The sequence below is a fragment of the Pteropus alecto genome, unplaced genomic scaffold (assembly GCF_000325575.1).
Source record: "Pteropus alecto unplaced genomic scaffold, ASM32557v1 scaffold189, whole genome shotgun sequence".
NCBI lineage: Eukaryota > Metazoa > Chordata > Mammalia > Chiroptera > Pteropodidae > Pteropus > Pteropus alecto.
The window spans coordinates 1,426,503-1,445,165 of NW_006442117.1; the positions used below are offsets into that span (position 1 = coordinate 1,426,503).

General features: G+C 55.4%; 1 protein-coding gene across 1 annotated transcript in view; it reads right to left on the bottom strand.

Annotated features, from left to right (window-relative positions):
* PCNX2 (pecanex homolog 2) overlaps positions 1 to 18,663 on the bottom strand; it is a 170,071-nt gene that overhangs the window by 128,873 nt on the left and 22,535 nt on the right. The window contains exons 5-9 of the mRNA XM_025039061.1: positions 15,826 to 15,970; positions 15,540 to 15,685; positions 14,018 to 14,111; positions 6,057 to 6,192; positions 1,060 to 1,205 (exon numbers count right to left, since the gene is read on the bottom strand). Of these exons, the coding sequence (XP_024894829.1) occupies positions 1,060 to 1,205; positions 6,057 to 6,192; positions 14,018 to 14,111; positions 15,540 to 15,685; positions 15,826 to 15,970 (667 nt within the window). The remainder of the gene's footprint in view (positions 1 to 1,059; positions 1,206 to 6,056; positions 6,193 to 14,017; positions 14,112 to 15,539; positions 15,686 to 15,825; positions 15,971 to 18,663) is intronic.

Sequence of the window (18,663 nt, forward strand, 5' to 3'; positions counted from 1 at the left end):
AAATCCCATCATCAACCCCAACAAAGCACAGAGTTCCCAGAGAGCCCCTCCCCCCACCCCCACCCCCAGCAACCCTAGCTAGTCTGATTTTAATAATTCCTTTTTAACGGAAGAAAGTGTTCCAGAAGACTGCCTCAGTCTACCAGAACGTGTCACGTTGGGTTACTTTAGTTAAGTTGAAACGCTCATCTTAGAGCGGGGCCTCGCGAGACAGTACTGTCAGGAGGACCATTATGCCCCCGCTCCCCGACGTGTGGGTCCTGGAATTTACGGTGGTAATTTTGCACGACTGTAGTTTTTTAATATGCGATCACACCATTTAAGACATCGCTGGGGGACCAGCTGCAGCAAGGCAGGCGACCGGCCTCCCCACGGCCCCCGCCGGCTCGCATTTACTGCGGAGCTCGGCACCGGCCGATGACAGCGTGGGCAAGGGCGCCCTGAAATTTCAGGCAAACGCTCCAGTCAGAACTACAGTTCCTGAAGGTGCTACTCCTGTCCTTTGCCTCCCTTCAGGTAGGGGACAGAAAGGGGAAATCCCATCCCTGGCCCATCTCCACCATACGTTAACCCACCTGACACCCCTCCAAATCCTCCCCACGCAGTACCCACACCTGCAACCCAGGCCATCTTGTCTTGAGGAGCCATGGCAAGAGGTGAGGATGACCAAAAGGGTGTTAAAAAAGATGACCACTCCAATTAGCGTGCAGCAGACAGGGGTGGGAAGCAGAATGAAGCTCTGCCTGGGAGGAGACAGAAATCGCCCCCCACGACCCCGGCCAGGCCTCGCGCTCCATGTGGGAGCCTCCAACGTGGACAGCTGCCAGCAGGCCCACGCACGACGTCGTCCCCAAAGCTAACCTTACACCCCAACCACCCGCCCGATCGCACGCCGCCCATTTCGGGGGCTAAGTCACTGTGCCTACGGTCATCAGACCTGGCGCTCTGGCTGCGGGTCTGCAGCACGGGGCGCACGGCCCCGGTCCGCTCCGCCCAGCACACGCGTGCACACTGCACGCCCCGCGGCGCGTCCACGCACCCTGCACGCGCGCGGCTCACCGGTCAAGCAGCGCCAGCAGGGCCAGGCGGTCGCACCAGACTTTGATCCACTTGCCCGGGAAGATGACGAACTTGTAGAACTGCTCCCGGTCAAACTTCCCTTGTGTGGATGAACAGGACGAGTCCTCCGGGCCCCGACTCGGACGCTGCGGGACGCAAAGGGGACAGCAGAGAGGGGGTTTCACACTGACGCGTTGCGGCCACAGACGCGCCTCGCGGCTTGCGAGCGCGAGGAGCAGGTGTTCGCGTTCCGAAACGTGAGCGGACAGTTTCGTAAAAATGGGCGGCCTGAGAGCAGGACCGTGATCGATGCAAAGGCGTCTTTCTTACCAACAGACGCCACTTCTGCTGTGACACACCATGGTCATGAACTACTTGTCATTTCAAAACACTGCTCTTAATTGAGGCCAAGAAACTGCCATGGGAATAACTCCTAGGAAAGATCAGAATTCAGCGGAGGATCTTAAATGACTGACTTCATTTGTGAAGGTCTGTGACTCAACGGAATGTCAAGATAAATGCTCAGGTTTTGCTCTTAGTAAAAAAATTTTCATTGCCAATGTGTAGGACACTGGTGAGGCCCAATAGAAGAAAAACCAAAATATTTATAGGACGAAGTCTAAACCAATAAAACAGAAATTGGTGGGGAAATTTATATCCGGGTTTAAAATGTTTTAACACCAAATCATCTGTGATTGGCTCTAATCCAGTGGAGAAGAATTCAATTTTGGAAAAAATCATAAAAAAAAAAAGGCTTCGTTGATTTGTCTAACAAACACTTAATGGGCGGCTTGGGAGCCAGGCGTGAGGTCGGGAACGGGAAAGTAGGTAGAACGTGGTGGACGCGGTCTCTGCATCCAAATGCCTGCGAGAAAACACCCCTTCCATCACCACGGTCAGACTCAAAACCACGGGAGGCAGGCCGCGGCCCAGCACTGCCCGCTAGCAGAGGGGACAGGGACCTCAGTCGAGCCCAGGGACCAGCGGGTGGGGGAACGCAGAGGCCAGCGGGGAACTAGGGAAGTGTAAGGGGAAAATCACTTCCTCGTCCAACACCTGATGCCGCATTTAAGAGCCGAGCGGTCCAAGCCGCCCGTTGCGGCCCTTGCAGAGACCACGGTGGCAGTCGAGCGCCGACTGACAGCCACCTGGTCGACTCATGGGGAGGAACAACATGCCCCACAGCGCTAAATTTCTCAGGAGACCAGAGGACCCCCCCTTAACCTCGGGCATTGAACTCTGGCCTCTGTCACAGCCATCACCCCAAACGTGCACTTTTTCCTTCTCGCGCCCCTCGACGCGGGCTTCGGGGCGCCCTGAACCCTCCTTCCTGTCTCCCTCCAGTGCTCCGAGGCCCGGGAGGCCCCCGTGGGTGTTCTCCCCCACACAGACCCCCGCCAGGTACCACGTTCCTGAGACCGGAGAGTGCTCACCGTCGCGCTGACGCAAACGCAGCCTTTCAAGGGTGTGTGAGGCCTGATGAGCAACGATCGGCATTCATCGATCAGCGATCAGCGTTCATCGCGGGAGCGCATGCGTGGGGGTCCCCCCGGGCCATCCCGAGTCCCGCCCCCTCCGCCAGGGCTCGCTGCGGCTCGTCCCTCCCTCCCTCTCCTTCGGTTTTGCTATGCCGATGTCCAGACTGCCGGACGGCTCAGTCTCACGGTTTTCGACTTCACAGATACAAACGCGTACGGAATGTATCTTTCCGCAATTTGCTTTTAGCTTCTTTCCTCCAGTCGGCATTGGGTTCCTGCGACCCGTAGGTAACACGCTGTTTCGCGGCTGGGACCCCCATGTTCATGGCTGTGAGTTAGTCCGTGACATGGATAGGCCGCAATTTACTTACCCATTTTACCATTGAATATTTAGGGGGTTTTTCTTTCTGTTTTTTTTTGTTTGTTTGTTTGTTTGGTTTTTTTGCTATCGCGGTGCTGTGAACGCTCTCGGACACATCTCCTGGTACATATGCACAAGAGTTTCTTGAGGACAGACACCGAGGGATGGAATTGCTGGGAATACAAATGCTCAACTTTACCGGGGAAGAAACTGCTCGACTTTCCCCGGAAACGCACACATTTGCCACAAATGGAATAACTGGGTATGGAAATGCTCGTGTTAGGAAAGCACGTTCTCGAAAGTGATTGTACCAGCCCACACGCGCACCAACAGCTCACAGCTGCTCGTGTGCATGTCTCCTCCACCAGGCGACAGGTCGGGGGAAGTTTAATTTTTGCTCGTCTGGAAAACGTAAAATGACGTTTCCTTTTTAGTCTAATTTACGTTTCCCGCGTTATTAACGAAGTGGAGCATCTTTGTCCATTTTTAGCTTTTCTTCATGAAATTATTTGACATTTCTCTCTTGGTTCACTTGTTTCTCGTTGCTTTCTATGTGTTTATCTGTGTGCATGTGCGGATGCGCTTACGTATGTGTGCACGCGTATAAGTGGATGTGTGTGAGTGTGTTATGGGTATACATGTATGTGTGTGCATACATATGGGCGTGCATGTGTGTATGCGTGTGTGCATAGACATGTGTATGTACGTATATGATCAAAACCTTAATTAGAGATGTGAATTTTAGCTATTTTCCTACTTTATGGCTTGTCTTTTCACTTTCTTTATGGTGTTATTGATAAAGAGACGTTCTTAATTGAAGTAAAATATAATTTATCCATCTTTTCTAATAAAGTTCAAAATTTTTGCAAGTTCCGTGCCTTGTTTTTCCAATCCCTGTCTACTCCACAGTTTTAAAAAAACAATTTGATTTTATCACGTTTTTTCAAAGTGGCATCGATTTGCCTTTCGCATTTCCTAGCCTGCCAGGAATTTCCGTACGCGAGACAGGGGCTCGATTTCTTTCCCATAAAGAAAACTCTTGTTCCAGTGCCATTTCTGAGCCTGCCCCGCTTCCCTCGCAGGTGCCAGCACCCCAGCGCCCGCGTCGGCCTGCGTCTGAGCCTTCGGCCCCTCGCTACCCCGCTCCTTCCTCCAGGCCCATCCGGAACCCCGAGCGGGCGCAGGCCAGCCCGTCCCACCCTGGCCTGACGCTGCTCAGCCTCCTTCCTCTCTGAGTGTCCGGCTACATCTAAATAGCATCCCCGGCGCCAACTTCCAGTTCGCCGATTCTCTAGTCAAAGGTGCCAGATTTCCTGTTCAATCCTTCAGAGCTTTATTTCATTGTTCTACTTTTCATTCCTAGTATTCGGAGCTTTTCAGGTCTGCTCGGTCTCTCTATGGCCTTTTGCTTTTATATTTTCAATTTCTCTTTTTGTCTCTTTGATACCTAGTAGATGTGCTGAATCCGTATTCTGAACCCGATCATTACAATTTCTAAATTTGCTGCGAGTCCGTTTGTGCGTTTGTTAACTTTTGCTGGCTCTTATTCACGGCGGTATGTTTTCCAGGATGTTTTATAACTTTTCGTTGAATCACACTTTCCTCGGATCCTCATTAGTATGAATTCCTGGAGAGCGAGGCTAAAGCTCCGTTATTCCACCTTAAAATTTTCCTGTTTCTCCTGGGCACTTGGAGGCAACACCAGCCTGGTACCACTTTATGGTAACGTTCTGGTTGGAGCTGTTTGGACCACGCAGGTCTCGTAACTAGGGGCCTCGAACTTCCATGGAAGTCGTTTGTGGTCACACAGTCTGAAGAGAGGTTTCTGCCTCCTTGACCCGCATCAAGGTCTGTGCAGGCGGATTTCCACCCAGTGGGGTGGTGATGATGGAGGCTGTTTAGTGAATTCTAGGAGTGGGTGGCCGCTTCGTGGGCCCCCAGACGAAGACATCCCCAGTTCTTGTCAGCCTAATATAAAAAGATGTGGACCAGGACCAGCCTTACTGGGACCCTCCCCCACGTCCCGCAGGGCGACTTCATTCAATGCACACACATTCCCTGTGTCAGGGAAAACGCAAGTTTCTCAGAGAAAACCCACATTCCGCAGGGCCCCCCACATTCTGTGGCTCACTGGGGGACCTCGCCGTGGCAGCCGGGGTGGGGGCGGGGCACGGGGCAGGGAGCAGGAGGTGCAGAGGAGACTGGAGAGCCGAGGAGACTGGTGGGGAGAGGAGGCCACGCGGCACAGGGCCCCCGGAACCGGGGCCGACAGCGGGGTCTGCGGACCCCACCACTGCATGCCAACGGGGCAGGAGCAGCCGCCCCTCCGCAGGCACCGCCGTCACGCCCGGCGACCAGGCTGGTGGCAGGCGTCTGGCAGTGCTCGGCTGCTTCCAGGTGCCTCCCTAGGAAGCTTCCTGCACCCAGAGCCCCTGGAAGGCGGGAGGGGCGAGTGAACACAGGAGGAGAAGGAAGAGCCCTTCGCCTGCTTCTCTGAATCAGCTGGATGCTCGTTCCCATGGAAACGCCGAGCCCAGAAGGGCTGACTGAGCTTCACGGGCACGGTGGGGTCTCCATGACCCCCACCCCCACCTAGTCGGCGGGACGGGCCTCCCTGGTGTCGGGCAGTCGGTCAGGAGACAGCGCGGCGTCTTCCCGCACACCTGGCACGTACGTAACGGGTCCATTCCGTCCCACGACACTGCCCGGCAGCTTTTGGAAAACTCCGGCCGAGCTTTCACACGAACAAGAACCAAGAACGCCCGGGCTCCCTTCCGCGAGCCTCTGGTGCAGGAGCGCGCGCGCCGCCAGGAGGAGGGTAAACGCGGCGGCGAAGCTTCGCCTGCCTCGTCGGTGCCCCCGGGAGCCTCGGCCCTCGGCCCGGCCCGGCGCACGCCGCCTTTCCTCACGGTCCGGCCCGTGGCCCTTCCCCCTCCACGCCCCGTCCCATCTAACGCGTTTGCGAGAGCAGCGAGGACGGTGTCCAATCCCGCTGGCGTCAACGGAAGGGACCTGTCACCGGAACAGCGGCTTTCACGTTCGTGCCACAGACAGACTGCCATGCGGGGACACAAACTCAGGGCGAGCCCGGACTCACGCCGTTGGGGGTCCAACCCGGGGGCCTCTGGGACGCTCACGTCTGCCGTGCTGGCACGTACCCGAGTGGCTTCCGGCTGGGTCCTCTGAGCCACCATGAGCAACAGCTGTCGCTGGAGTGCGCTGACGGCCGGGTCCCCGGAGGACGGCTCTGGACTCTCGGCAGAGCTGGTGCTGGAGGAGCCGATGGGCAGCTCTCTGGGGGTGGGCAAGACACACTCTGGTCACCTGGGGGCACGGAGTCCCCTACCCGTTACACACGCGCACGGGACACCGGGGGTGGCCGAGGGTTAGGGCTGAAAACGGTGTGTCCGGCGCCGTCTGCATCCTGCACCCACCGCCCAGGCTGTGCGGGGCGCCGAGCTGCGCCCGGTAGGCAGGCGCCTGAGTTCGAGGGGTGGCCGCCTCCGCGTCCCACGCACCTGACGCGTGGGGCAGTGGTCGCCGTGGTCCCCGGCCACGTGTATCGTGAAAACAATACACAGGGGGTCGGATAATTCCCACGACATCGTCAGGAAGAAACCGGGATCATCTAACACCCCTGCTACCCCCTGCGACCCCCCAAACCCCCACCCGCAGCAGGAGGCGAAGGGAACGCCTCAGGTCACTGAAGACGCATCACGAGATTAGCTGTGATTACATCGAAATGGTCTCCTTGTCTTTAATCACCTACAGAGGGACGACAGGGTTTAAGAAATCGGGACACACGGCTGCACCGGCTTCTCCAGCGGGGAGCCCACAGGGCTGAGGAGGTAACCCCGGGGGCACCTGCCAGTCATTCCTCCCCGAATTCCTGCTAACGTAGCCCCATCCGATTGTCACCTAAGACTGTGGGCTTCAGGGTGGAGATAAGGTCCCCCCACAGTGGTAAATCCTGGTCGTCCCACACCCGCCAAGGGAACTCCACGCCCCACGGCCCGTGTCTGGCTTTGGGGTGTGAGTTTGACACAATTCTAGGGGGACACCGTGGAGCAAAGGGGAGTCGGCTGGGGGTCAGGGAGCTCACGGACAAGTTTTTCCACTTCTTAAAAGGTAATGAAAGAGACCACCTTCTCCTGGCCTTTAGACGCCACGTGAGTAGGAAACTAGCAGCCACGCTGCCCTCACGAGGGCCACGCCTGGGGACAGAGCCCTGAGGACGGCGGAGGTGGGAGACGGACAGAAACAAGTTCCTTGACGACCGACCAACCTTGACTTCGGACTTCCTGTTTTCCGAAATAACGCATCTCGTTATTATCCAACCCATTCCGAATTTGGGTCTCCCGTTCCTTGCAGCCCAAACCTCCTCGAGAACGCAGACGCTACACCGGCGAGGGCGCCTCCTGATTTCTAATCTCACGCTTCATCATCTCCGACGAGTTTTTGATCTTTTTTTCCCAGCTCCCTACTGATCCGTAAACATACAAATATTCCACAGGAGAAGAGTCTAAAATATTTCCACTGTTCTCACACACACGCGCGTGCACACACACACACACGGATTTCTCCACGTGTTGAACACGTATTTATGACTATTTGATGACACATTCAGTGAAGACCTCGCTGGAAAGGGCCACTTAGGAAGCGTAGAGTGCTAAAGTCACGTTTAAGAGACAAATTGGGGGGGTAAGTGACAGACCCGGCGGGTTACGTGCAGAGTCTGAAACTTAAACATCCTCTCCTTCTGTCACTCGGGCGACTGTTCCGTAAACAGTGCCTTTGCTTCCCGTTTATATTTGTGGTGTAATAATATCCGTCACTAACAGAGAAAAAAACAGGTTTGCGAGGACAGTGTTCATGCGAACGCTTCTGCTCTGGGCAGAAACCAGAGCACTGCGATCCTGCCATTTCGTAGTGAAATTCAGTAGGATTGAAAATGCCCGGTCAGTACGAACTCAGAGAAATCTAAGACATAGCAAATGCCAGCACATCACGGAAACCAAAAGACTAATCTGACTTCGCTGCAGGTGAGGGCGGTCACCTGGCCGGTGCGGGATGAGACCGCGCTTCCCTGAGTCTGAGAGCGCACGGCGCCCTCTGCTGCTGACTGAGGTGAACCGAGAATTGCGGGGTGCGCGGGGAGCGAGCCCGTCCTGCGAGGAAATCCTCTGCAAAAGGCGCGTCGTATCTGCGCGCTCCTGACGGCACGATGACAGCAAATAGCGTCTTACACGAGCCACCTAAAAAGCCTGGGTACAACCCTCGGCTTTGGCTTTCTTTACAAAATCTTTCGGATGAATTCTGGAAGGAAACGGCCAGGCTTACTCCCTGTGACTTCAAGCCTGTCGAACCCTCATCCATAAAACCGGGGCGATGCTCACCCACTGGGCTTGTTGTGGCTCTTAAATCAGACGGCTGACGGCAAACACCAGTGTCGCCTCCGAGACACTGGACTCTTAACGCCCACAACTAACCTCTTAATTTCCTCCTATCGATACAGGACCCGACTTGGCTTATTTTCAGATTACATAGCAACATGACGCCTCTGCTGTTCACACAAGTGACATATGAAATCCAGGTGTGTTTATTAGCTGGAACGGGGAAGAGAGTTCTGCCCTCAACCCACATGTAATACTTTCCATTTTATAAAGACAGGCTCAAGCAACACTTTAAGTTCCCTCTGAATTAATTACTTTTACAAGAGCTGAGTATTCGAGACAAGGCATGATCCCTGTCTGAGTTTTTGGACTAGCAGGTCCTCACCAGAAAACCTGTATTGTCATGTATATACAGGCTTCCCATTCAGCCAGGAGGGAGAGTAAACGCTACAGGAAGCATCACTCGACTGACAGAGACTCGTCCCCTCGCTTAGACTCAGTTCTCTGGGGTCCCGATGGAGCCGTAATCCAGGGCACCAGCCTGCCCACGCGAGGACCGAAGAGGCCAGCGTGGCACAAAAGTCACGCGGTCTTCCCGCTGACCCCTGAGGACTGACCCTAACTTCTCATCCTGGGCTCTCTCCTCAGACTATTCACTGCTTCTCCTCCCTCCCTGAGCCATGGACGGTGAGCTGCGAGGTCGTCTCGACAGTTTCTGTTTGACTAAGTTAAGGCCAAAGGTTTCCCGCCACGTTTCGCAAATATCATGGGAAAATGCTAAGTGTCATGAGACACTCCCTCCTCTGAAACAGCGATGGACGTGGAGACCCCCCCAGACCTGCGGGGACCTGGCCCTGTGCTGTCGGCGAGCCTGCGCCCCGCCGCCCGCCCCACTAAACTCTGGCCGACTGACGAGCGGGTTCGGCAGGTACACTGAGCGGATACACAGCACGGATACACTGAGCTGGCCCGGATCGCGCTCAGAGCTACAGCAGAGACGGTGATGAATGGGAACCACAAAACCAGCAGCCGCCGAACGGAAAAAAGACGAGCCGGGGACCGGAACGGTGCCCGTTGGCACGGGCCGACGCGGCTCTCGAGCAGGGCGACGAAGCTCTTCCATCCGTGCCGTGCTCCTGGCCCTTCAGCCACCTGTGCTCCTGCAAGGGACAAAGAACCCAAAGGCCTGTGCCGCTCCATGATTCCCTCAACGTGGACACAATTCCTGAAATTCTTCGCCCTCCCAGACCTCACCGGCGGGAGGGAGAGGCCCCCTCTTTTTCCGCTGATCCCGCCTTATTTTTCAAGGTTACTCGGGGGACATGGGACCAAGCCACGCGGAGGGGCCACCTAGAAACGAGAGCCGTGGCAGCACGTTCGCCATGTAGGATATTTAAAGAAACCAGCCCTGTTTTGGAAACTACAGGCTGTTATTTAGAATGTTAACAGGAATTCTTGTTTTAAAGTCTGCAAACAGCCCTTCTTTCTATGACAGCAGAATTCATCTGTGCGTTTGAGATAAAGGGACGCCCCAGGGGGAGCCGGACGGGGCCTGGAGCACGGGGCCTGAGCGCCACCGTGTGGCAGCCGGGGCCGTGACCGTGAACGCAGAACCCCACTGTGCCACCGGGCTTCTTCCCGGAGTCAGAGAAGGTGTCTCGGAGGAGAGAAGTCATTCCAGAATCGACAGCTCCCTCGTCTGCCTTCCGTCCTTACGACTCTGCGCCTGGACGGAAACTGAACCTCTCTCGGGTCCGAGAAAACAAACGGGGACCACTGAAAACCAGAAGCGACGGCGGACCTCTGGCAAAGCCCCCCATGCCCTGTGGCTCCTCCCAGGCCACTTCCACCACGGGTGCCAAGAACCCCCGCAGCTCTTTCATTTAAAGCGGGGAACACAGCTTCCCGGCCATGCGCGTCGGCAGCGATACGGCCACACCCTGCCAGATGTTCGTCATTAGAGTCGACATTTTCAGCCTAAGCGTGAAGGGGACAGAGGACCAGGCCTGTCTGCTACTGGGAGATCCGGCCACATTTTACTCCGCGTTTCGACGACCCAACTAACTTCGGTGCCCGACGCCCTGGCTCAGCTTCTCCAAACCAGAGAACGCTGTTCCCTGACTCCTGTGAGGACGAGAACCTAAAAGAGATGACTCTTCGCCACGTTCTGCCTGCTCGCCTCCTTGGGGACCAGCTGCATATGAAGCGCTGTGGGTGTCGAGGGCTCTCCTGGGGTTGACCCCAACGATAAAGGAAGTGTAACGGATGAAAGGGCCACAGAAGCCACAGTGTCAGCCGCAGGGCAGGGGTGCCGACGGGGCAGGAAAGACTGGGACCAGGGCGTCCGTCCCCTCTGGGGTATGGGACACGATGGCTTTAGAGACTGGGGGCAGCTTCCAAAATTAGGCCCAGTTTACCAGCAGAACAATATCTGCTTCGATATGCACAACGATGATTCATAAATAAATAAAAGCCCGAATAAGTGCGTCCAGATAAATAACGACATTATTACCCAAGCTGAGGTACAACACACCCCGATTAAAAATCCCGCCAACTCATTTGCCCCGGGATGAGCCTCCCTCTTGGAAGACAACACGCCTACTTTATGAGTGACGGATACTCAAAATGCGTATAAATCATCCGCCTTCCCGTCAGCTCTCCCAAGGCTCTCCAAACGCGTTCCCACGATGCTGCTCACGACGCTGGAAGCGCTGGATTAGAACCGAAGCATCGTCACGTAGCTTCCTAGAAGAAAGTGCCACCCCCTTACTTGGAAGAATTTACAGGCAAAAGAAATATAAACCTTTTGAAGGAAAACAAAAAAACAAAAAACAAAACGATCACACTTTATTGCAAGACCCACAGGAGAGATGACAAAGTCCACTCTGAAATGAACCCTCTGGACACGAAGCTGCTCAGGCCTCCGGGCAGACAGGCGCCTCCAGAGTACCTTCCAGCTCTGGGAAGCTGCCTGGCCTTAGGCCCCGAGCTGCTGAGTCTCGCCTGTGTCTCGGATAATGAGACACGGAGGTGATCTGTCCTCTGAGAGTCCCTGGAAGCAGCAGACCGAGCCGTCACCCCTCACGCCGGTTTCTGTGTAAAACAGCAGCACGTTGGACGATGTGACTGGGGTGACTGTCTGCGGACGGCTATTGTGCCACCGAAAAATGCTGCCTGCGGTTCTTTGGCGGTTCACGGGGGACGTGCTGGTTCCCACGGTGACTCTGGGGCCACGGAGGGAAGTTCGTTTCCTCGCTGCTTCCCTCCAAGGTCCCTGGGGAAGGCATCCTGCAAACAATTCCCTATTCATACTGGGGAGTCAGGGCCGCAAAGCGGTCACGTGGCTCCCAGGCTGGACAATGGCAGAGAGGACCTTGCCAGCGGCGAGATCCCGCGGCCCAGCCACCGAGTCGCCTCGCGGGGAGGAGGCTGCTGCTCCAACGTCTGCCTCGGCCGAGCGGCTGAGAAACAGCCCCGCCCAGGAATCTCTCCAAGTTCACGGTCCAAGTTTGTGTTCACCACAGTAAGGAAACGCAGCAGTGAGTGGCTTTGAAAGGCAGGGATGGACTATTAAAGCGCCCAAGCTAAAACGGCCGCGGAGGCCAAAGTGTTGGAACATCACAGGTTGACAGAGAGACGACGAAGCGTTCGCCACTTTAAGACCTCACACGTGACTCATAAAAGTGCCAAGCCTTGCGCCTGGCCCGGAGTCAGGTCTTTGCTGTCAGGGTCACAGGGAACATGTCGCCGTCCCCCACTTCTGTCTGGAGAGAGCCGCCAATACCCCCCTCAGTGTCCACTCGGCAGGTGCCACCCGAGGCGCCACATCCACGATGACGTCTGGCCTTTGAGGCCTCCGGGGGACCTGGAAGGCAGGTCCCTGGCAGGGCCCTGGAAGGGCCGTGGGCACGCTGCACACAGCTTTGTCACCGCGAGCAGAGGCGGGGTGGCCAACTGGTGGGCGCGCAGCAGAGGGCAGTTAGGCAGGGGGCAGTGAGGCAGGGGGCAGTTAGGCAGGGGGCAGAGGGCAGTGAGGCGGGGGACAGTGGGGCAGGGGCAGGTCTAACAGGGAAGGAGAACAGGGGACATGAAGATGAGGGTCACGGGGAGTCTGATGAACAGAGGAATCGAGGGGAGACAGCGGGGGGCGGGGGCTCTGGGGAGGCCGGGGCTCAGGGAGCGAGGCTTCTGGAAAACCCCGCAGACGATCTCTCACCCTCGTCTGCGCTCTGTGTGTTTTCCGATTTTCAAGGCTCCGGCCAAGCGGCCTTATGCTAACTGGCCCTACGGGCAAATGCAGTTAACGTATTAACCTGGGGGAAAGGCAGATGGCTTCTGTCCAGGAAAATACAAACGGGAAAATCCCGTGCCTTTATTTTGGGATAAAATAAGAGGCTTATATTTGTTCTAAATTTAGTTTAAAAGCACCACAGCTTTCAACCAAGCATCACAGGAGGACGCGGCGGCCTTCGAAGCCGTGTTCTCATCCAGTCACACGCTTCGTCTGAGAAAGCTGCCGCCTCCGATGACTAAACGCGTCACACCAGGGAGGCGGGGCCACGGTCTGCGTCCCCCGGGGCTCCGCGTGTTTCTCTGCAGAAGGAGAATTCTGTGTCCTCCCTGTCGTGACGGCTGCGTGGGGACCGGAGGGACACCGATGGAGGTGTGCAGGTGTTGCACGATACACTTGCTCCCCCTGGGGGTGATTCTGGACTCAAGCAGCTGCTCCTGTCAGGTCCGGGGCCTGGTCAGGACTGGACCACGTGGCCAGGGGAGGCCACCAGCTGCCAAGCCATCGGATCCGTGGGAGAGGCGGACACCGCGCCCCCGAGCAGGTGCGAGGTGGCCGTGGCGGCGATGACAGCGCACCCTGGAAGGCTGACAGGGGACGGAATCCCACGGGAGGGAAAGGACGAGCACCAGGACAAGGACGGCCTTTATCCTGGGCAGCTGGAGGCTCCCGTGACGTCGCATACACACCTGGGGGAAAGGTCGACCTCGGGAAGGAGCGTGGAGCCACCGGACCCAGAGTCCAGGGTCCCGGAACCCCCTCCACACTCCGGGCGTGTGCCCGAGACATTCCAGCCATGCCACGAAAGCCCCCCATAAATCCTCAAATACACACACGATTCTAACTGCGCCTCCACACGCAGAGCGGGCGACCGGGGCGTGTCCGCCTGGATTACCCACAAAGGACCCTGAAGTCCAGGGCGAACGATGCGTTTGGTCTGCCACCGAAAAGACTACAGCGTGGCCACCGCCACCGTTAATCGGTGTATGTCCCAGGCACGCAGGCGAGCAAATGCCAGCTTGAATCATGTGATTAAGAAAGTTATTCAGCGCGTGCTAAAGGAAAACAGGAAAGACGTTTAGATTATCGATCTACGAAACAGCTTGCCTTCCTCAGCGCAGATGCCAACCCCTTCCTGGGGACCGTTCAAGAATTCTACAGGTGCATCTCTGGCGAAGGGGCCACACTGTGGGCAAGGGGCTCCCCCCAGTGACCGCCTCTGGCAGCGGCTGCTACAAAAACAGTTCCATTTGTTCCTGATCGTTCTGCAGTGTCGGATTTTCTTTATCTGTCACATGAAACCCACGTGATCTGACACCTACACACGAATCGACGCATCTGATCTGCACCGGAGTCACCGCTCCCTCTGCGGTCAGACGGGTCGCGTGTCCCCCAGCAACGCCACGGCTCCCGGACCTGGAAACGGCTCACTTACCCGGCCTGGGAGAAGCCGTCGCAATTTGATGGCTGACGCTGGACAGGGCCTTCCGTCTGATTGGCAGACTTTAAATAACAGGATCGAATTTCCCCTACAAAACCACAGGATTTCAGCAGAGAACACGAGACAGCTCTCCGTATACCGTCATTTCGGCTTTTTGCAAGTTACAGGGGACCCGTTCTGAACTGTTCTAACAAAACCACTAGCCATCTCGGTCTGTTCTTCACACTTCTCCTTAACTCAGAGGACGTGTGCCAGCCTCCTCCTCGCTCCTACGATGACTCTTGGACAAGTCTGCCTTAGCTACTTACGACTTCCCTGCTTTGACCGATTCACGTGCAACATCTCTTAATTCGCTCTTACATATTCTCTTCGTGTGTCCGTGTGCTCTGTGTGTGCAGGAACTGGGTTTTTCGAAGAGGCTTATTAAGCGAGTGGTTCTGCTCGGAGGAGCACGTAGGACAGCCCCACCTTCAAATCTGCGGCTGAGCGGTGCAGGGCGCCCTGTCTGCTGAGTCAGCCTGGGAGCGAGGAACGGCAAGAGATGGAATTCATCTGCAGGTACGTTAGTCTGCTAAAGAGGCTCAGGGTGTCGAGGTGTGAAAATCAGTTCACGTTATAAATGTAAACGGTCTCTCCCAGGAGAGATTCCAGGAGCACCTCCTTCAGGTGACACGGGATGTAATTAGCCTCGTCTGTCGGGAGCAGGGGACGGAGCTGGAGCACTGGACCTCAACCTGAAGGTCCCTCCCACCAGCAGAAATGTCACGATGACCGGCACTGCCCCTCTGCAGGCCGCGATGTGACTGCCACCGCCGGGCCTCGCGATGTAAATACTGGATTTCTGCACGTCAAACTACACACTACTCATCTCTAGACCAGGTGCCATGCGATTCACTATTCAAACCCGGATCTTCGTGAGGCTAAAGTAACAAGTATTCATTGCTCATAAGGAAGTCAAGCCAAGACCCATCCTTCAAAATCTAGGACCTACATTCCTTGTCTACAGAACTTTGATTTGCCGCTTAATGACTTTCCCTCCCCACTCCCCTCCCCTCTCCTTCCCCCTCCCTTCCCTATATCAAGACCATATTTCAACATATATCCAAAAAATATTTACTAGGTGCTGGCCACTGCCTTTCTGAAGTTTGTAACTGTGAATGGGGAAATGTCATTAATCAAATAATTGTAAGTCGATAAAGGATTATAAGCTGTAACAGCATCAAAGAGAGAGCGGGCCGGTGACTCCTGGAGGTCAGGAAAGCTTTTCCTGCAGAAGCGTCTGCAGAGCCGCGATACCAAGGGCGAAAGGCACCCTGTGGGCTACGGGCACGATGTGCGCAAAGGCCCCGGGGCCGGAGGGCACGCTCTCTGCTCTGAGGACGCTGCGTGCGAACGGCCGTAGGCCTGCGTCGTCCTGCCCCAAAGCCTGGCACCTGGGCCGGAGGTCCTGCGGAAGCCTGCGGCAGCTGCCCACATCACCCCTTCCTCCTCGTCATGAAGGGCTCTGAGCACTCACCGTGTCCATCGATGAAGACGTGCACGGCCTCTGCGGGCATCTCATCTTGCACGGACGTCTCGGGCCCGCTGATGACTTGCAACACTGAGCTGTCTTGTTGGGAAGTCACCCTGTAGATTATCTGTCTTTGTCTGCTGCCCTGGAAACTTAACACAGACACAAGGGACGAAAACTGTTAGAAACTCCTCCTCCTCCTCCTCGACAAAGCACTCGAAGCAGCAGCCAGTCAGCGAGGATGCCTCAGGCTTTGCACCGATGCGAAGCTAAAGGAGCACATGATCCTCACAGGGCCGTGATCCTGGCAGGCTCGGCGACCCCTGGGCCGGTGCCGGTGTGGTTCCGACTCGGCACGTCCGGTGTTCCTTGCTTGGAACCGGGTCCGCTGGGCCTCTCGCCTTCTAGGATCACCTCCTTCTCCGGGGAGCGGTTACCTGGAAAACATTGCTCTGTGTGTTAATATAATATTAAATTAGGAAATTAAAGTGAAAGCACTTGGAAATAAGTTACCAAAACTGAAACGAGACTAGATAGAAAATCTAAATCGCGCCTGTGAATTCAGAATGCATCTAAATAAATCTTCATTTTACTAGCCGCGGAAGTACCTGTGTATATTTGAGAAACGGAAGGGTGTGTGTGTGTGTGTCAGGGACATGCTATCTAGAGATCTTCGAGCACCATCCACCTCACGTATGGGTTCAGGGACTCCTGTGACTAAGTCCGCTGAGAAGCACCGTTCAGATTACTTAGGGCTGAAAGGTTCATTAGTTATAAATGGACAGCATCGGATAAAAAAGATCACACGCACAGCCCTGGCTATTTTGGACCAAGATCCCATTTACCATTTTGAAATCTTATCAATCTCTCCCGCTCACTCATTCTTCAAATCTAAATCTTCAGGCTGACGGCGAATTGGCCGCTTTGTAAAGTGGCCGTAGAGCCGACCTCGGCTGCCCGCCCGGCACCATGGGGGACACGGCGACACGCTACACCTGCTCCTTGCCCCAGAGACCTTAAGGTGAGCGAGAATTCCGAGATCGATAGGTACGGATTGTTTTTGAGAGTTTTTAGAATCCTCTTTACACGATGGACAGAAAAAAAAAGTCTTAGCTTCCGCCATCATGCACCATAGAATCTGCGCCTAAGGATCAGGCCTCTTGTCTGAGGACAAACTCCAATAGCCACGTTTGAGGTCACGATGACTACTGTGTCCCCGTGACCAAAGGCACCACCAGCCACCTTCTCCTGAGAAAGCGTCTGCCTGTGAGAAGCACATGGCCGAGCGGTGTGCAGCCACAGACCCTCCCAGACCTGCCGCTCGGAGCGGCGTCGAGGGTCACCTCGGCCACAGGCAGGGGAGCCGAGGCTCCCGCGTCTGAGCCTCACCCTTCAGCCTGCAACGGAGCCTCCCATCCTCAGATGAGAAACGGGCGAGCGCGCTGGCTTCGGGCGGTCCCCACACCCGCGAAGCTCCTGCAGGGCTCCCCGGCACAGAACGTTTGCGTCTCACCTGGCAGCTTGTCAAGACGGACGTTTTCGGGTTTCAAGGAACACATCTGTGAGCAAGCGCTATCACGACAGAGAGCTCTAGCCAGTGGCCGCGTCACACAGCGAGCCACGGTGACTGTCACGCAGCGAGCCACAGTGACTGTCACACAGCGAGCCGCGGTGACCGTCACACAGTGAGCACAGTGGCCGCGGGATGCACGTTTACTCAGCTCTGCGCCTTCGCACCACGTGGGTTTTGACCGTTTGTTCACACCTCTTCCTACCTCGGTGTCCCCTTCCCCTGAATGGGCACGCTGTTCATATGTGTCAACAGACATATACGTTTTCTCCTTTTCTCCTTAAAAATACATTTATAGGAATTTTCTGCTCATAGAAACGTCTACATTAATTTTATATAACTTAAGACTGGATGAAAGAAAAGAAGTCTTGAATCGCTCTTGACCCCGCCAAGCTCGCGTGGGAGCCGGTGTGATCCACACCACACCAGTCTGTTTCTCTAGGCACACACGTTATTTTACAAAAATTAGGTCATAATACAGCTATTGTCTCATAACCGTTATATTTACCTTAAAGTATTAAAAATATTTAATGACATTAAACATTCTTCTATATCATCCAAAAATGGCAGTTATATAATATTTCATCAAAACCGTATAATTTATTGAACTAGACCCCATCGTTATAAATTTAAGTTATTTCGGTTCTTCTGCACTATAGATAATTCTTCGATAACATCTCTCCATAAATTCATAATTATTTTCCTAGAAAGTCTAGAAGAGACTGACTATCTAGATGGACGATGGCAAAGCAATACGTAGGAGAACAGAACTCTGACCCACGATCCACGGCAAACACCCCGAATTCCAACCCGCTGTCTACGGTAACCAGCCCAGGAAGCCAGCACGCGCCGCCCAAGGCAGACCCGCGGGAAGTCAGTCTGCTGTTTCTAGCGAACGGTCCCGGAGGCCACACGATAAGCCTCACACGATCGGCCCCCGAGGGCGAGGACCGGATCAGTAACCGACAGCCCCGTTCCCATCTCTGCTCCCACCGGGAGAGCCTATGTGCCCAGCCACCCGCAGAGGATGCGCCCGTGAGCGGCCTCCAGCCTTTCCATGACAAAGCCCTCGCTCCTCTGCCTGCCTCTGAGTCTCTGCCAGGCAGGGGCGGTGTGGCCGCCGCCCCGCTCCCCAGGGCTGCGTCCTAACAGCCTTTCCTTCTCATGTGACTGGCCTTTATTTCCACAAAGTAAAATGAAGCTGTATCAAAACCAAACCAAACCATGGTTCTGAAGCCTGTCAATGAGTGTGGGGTTTTCCATAGCCTTGAACTTCAGGACACCCCCGGGGAGACGGCCTGGGTGGGAAACCGGAGCACAGAGGGAAGTGGGGAGTCTCACACCTTCACCATCATGACCCCCTCAAGGGAGAAAGATTAGGGGATGTTCTCTAGGCCACCGACGCCCGCAAATGCTGTCACGTCGTTGCGTAGATACACACCAAATGGGGCTGTTAGATTACAATGAAGGACGAATTACTCCGTGGTAAAGGAGCGAGGGACATTCGCGACCTCTAAGATGTAAGGCGCCACCGGAAAGCCATCTGATCTGCCGCCGTCG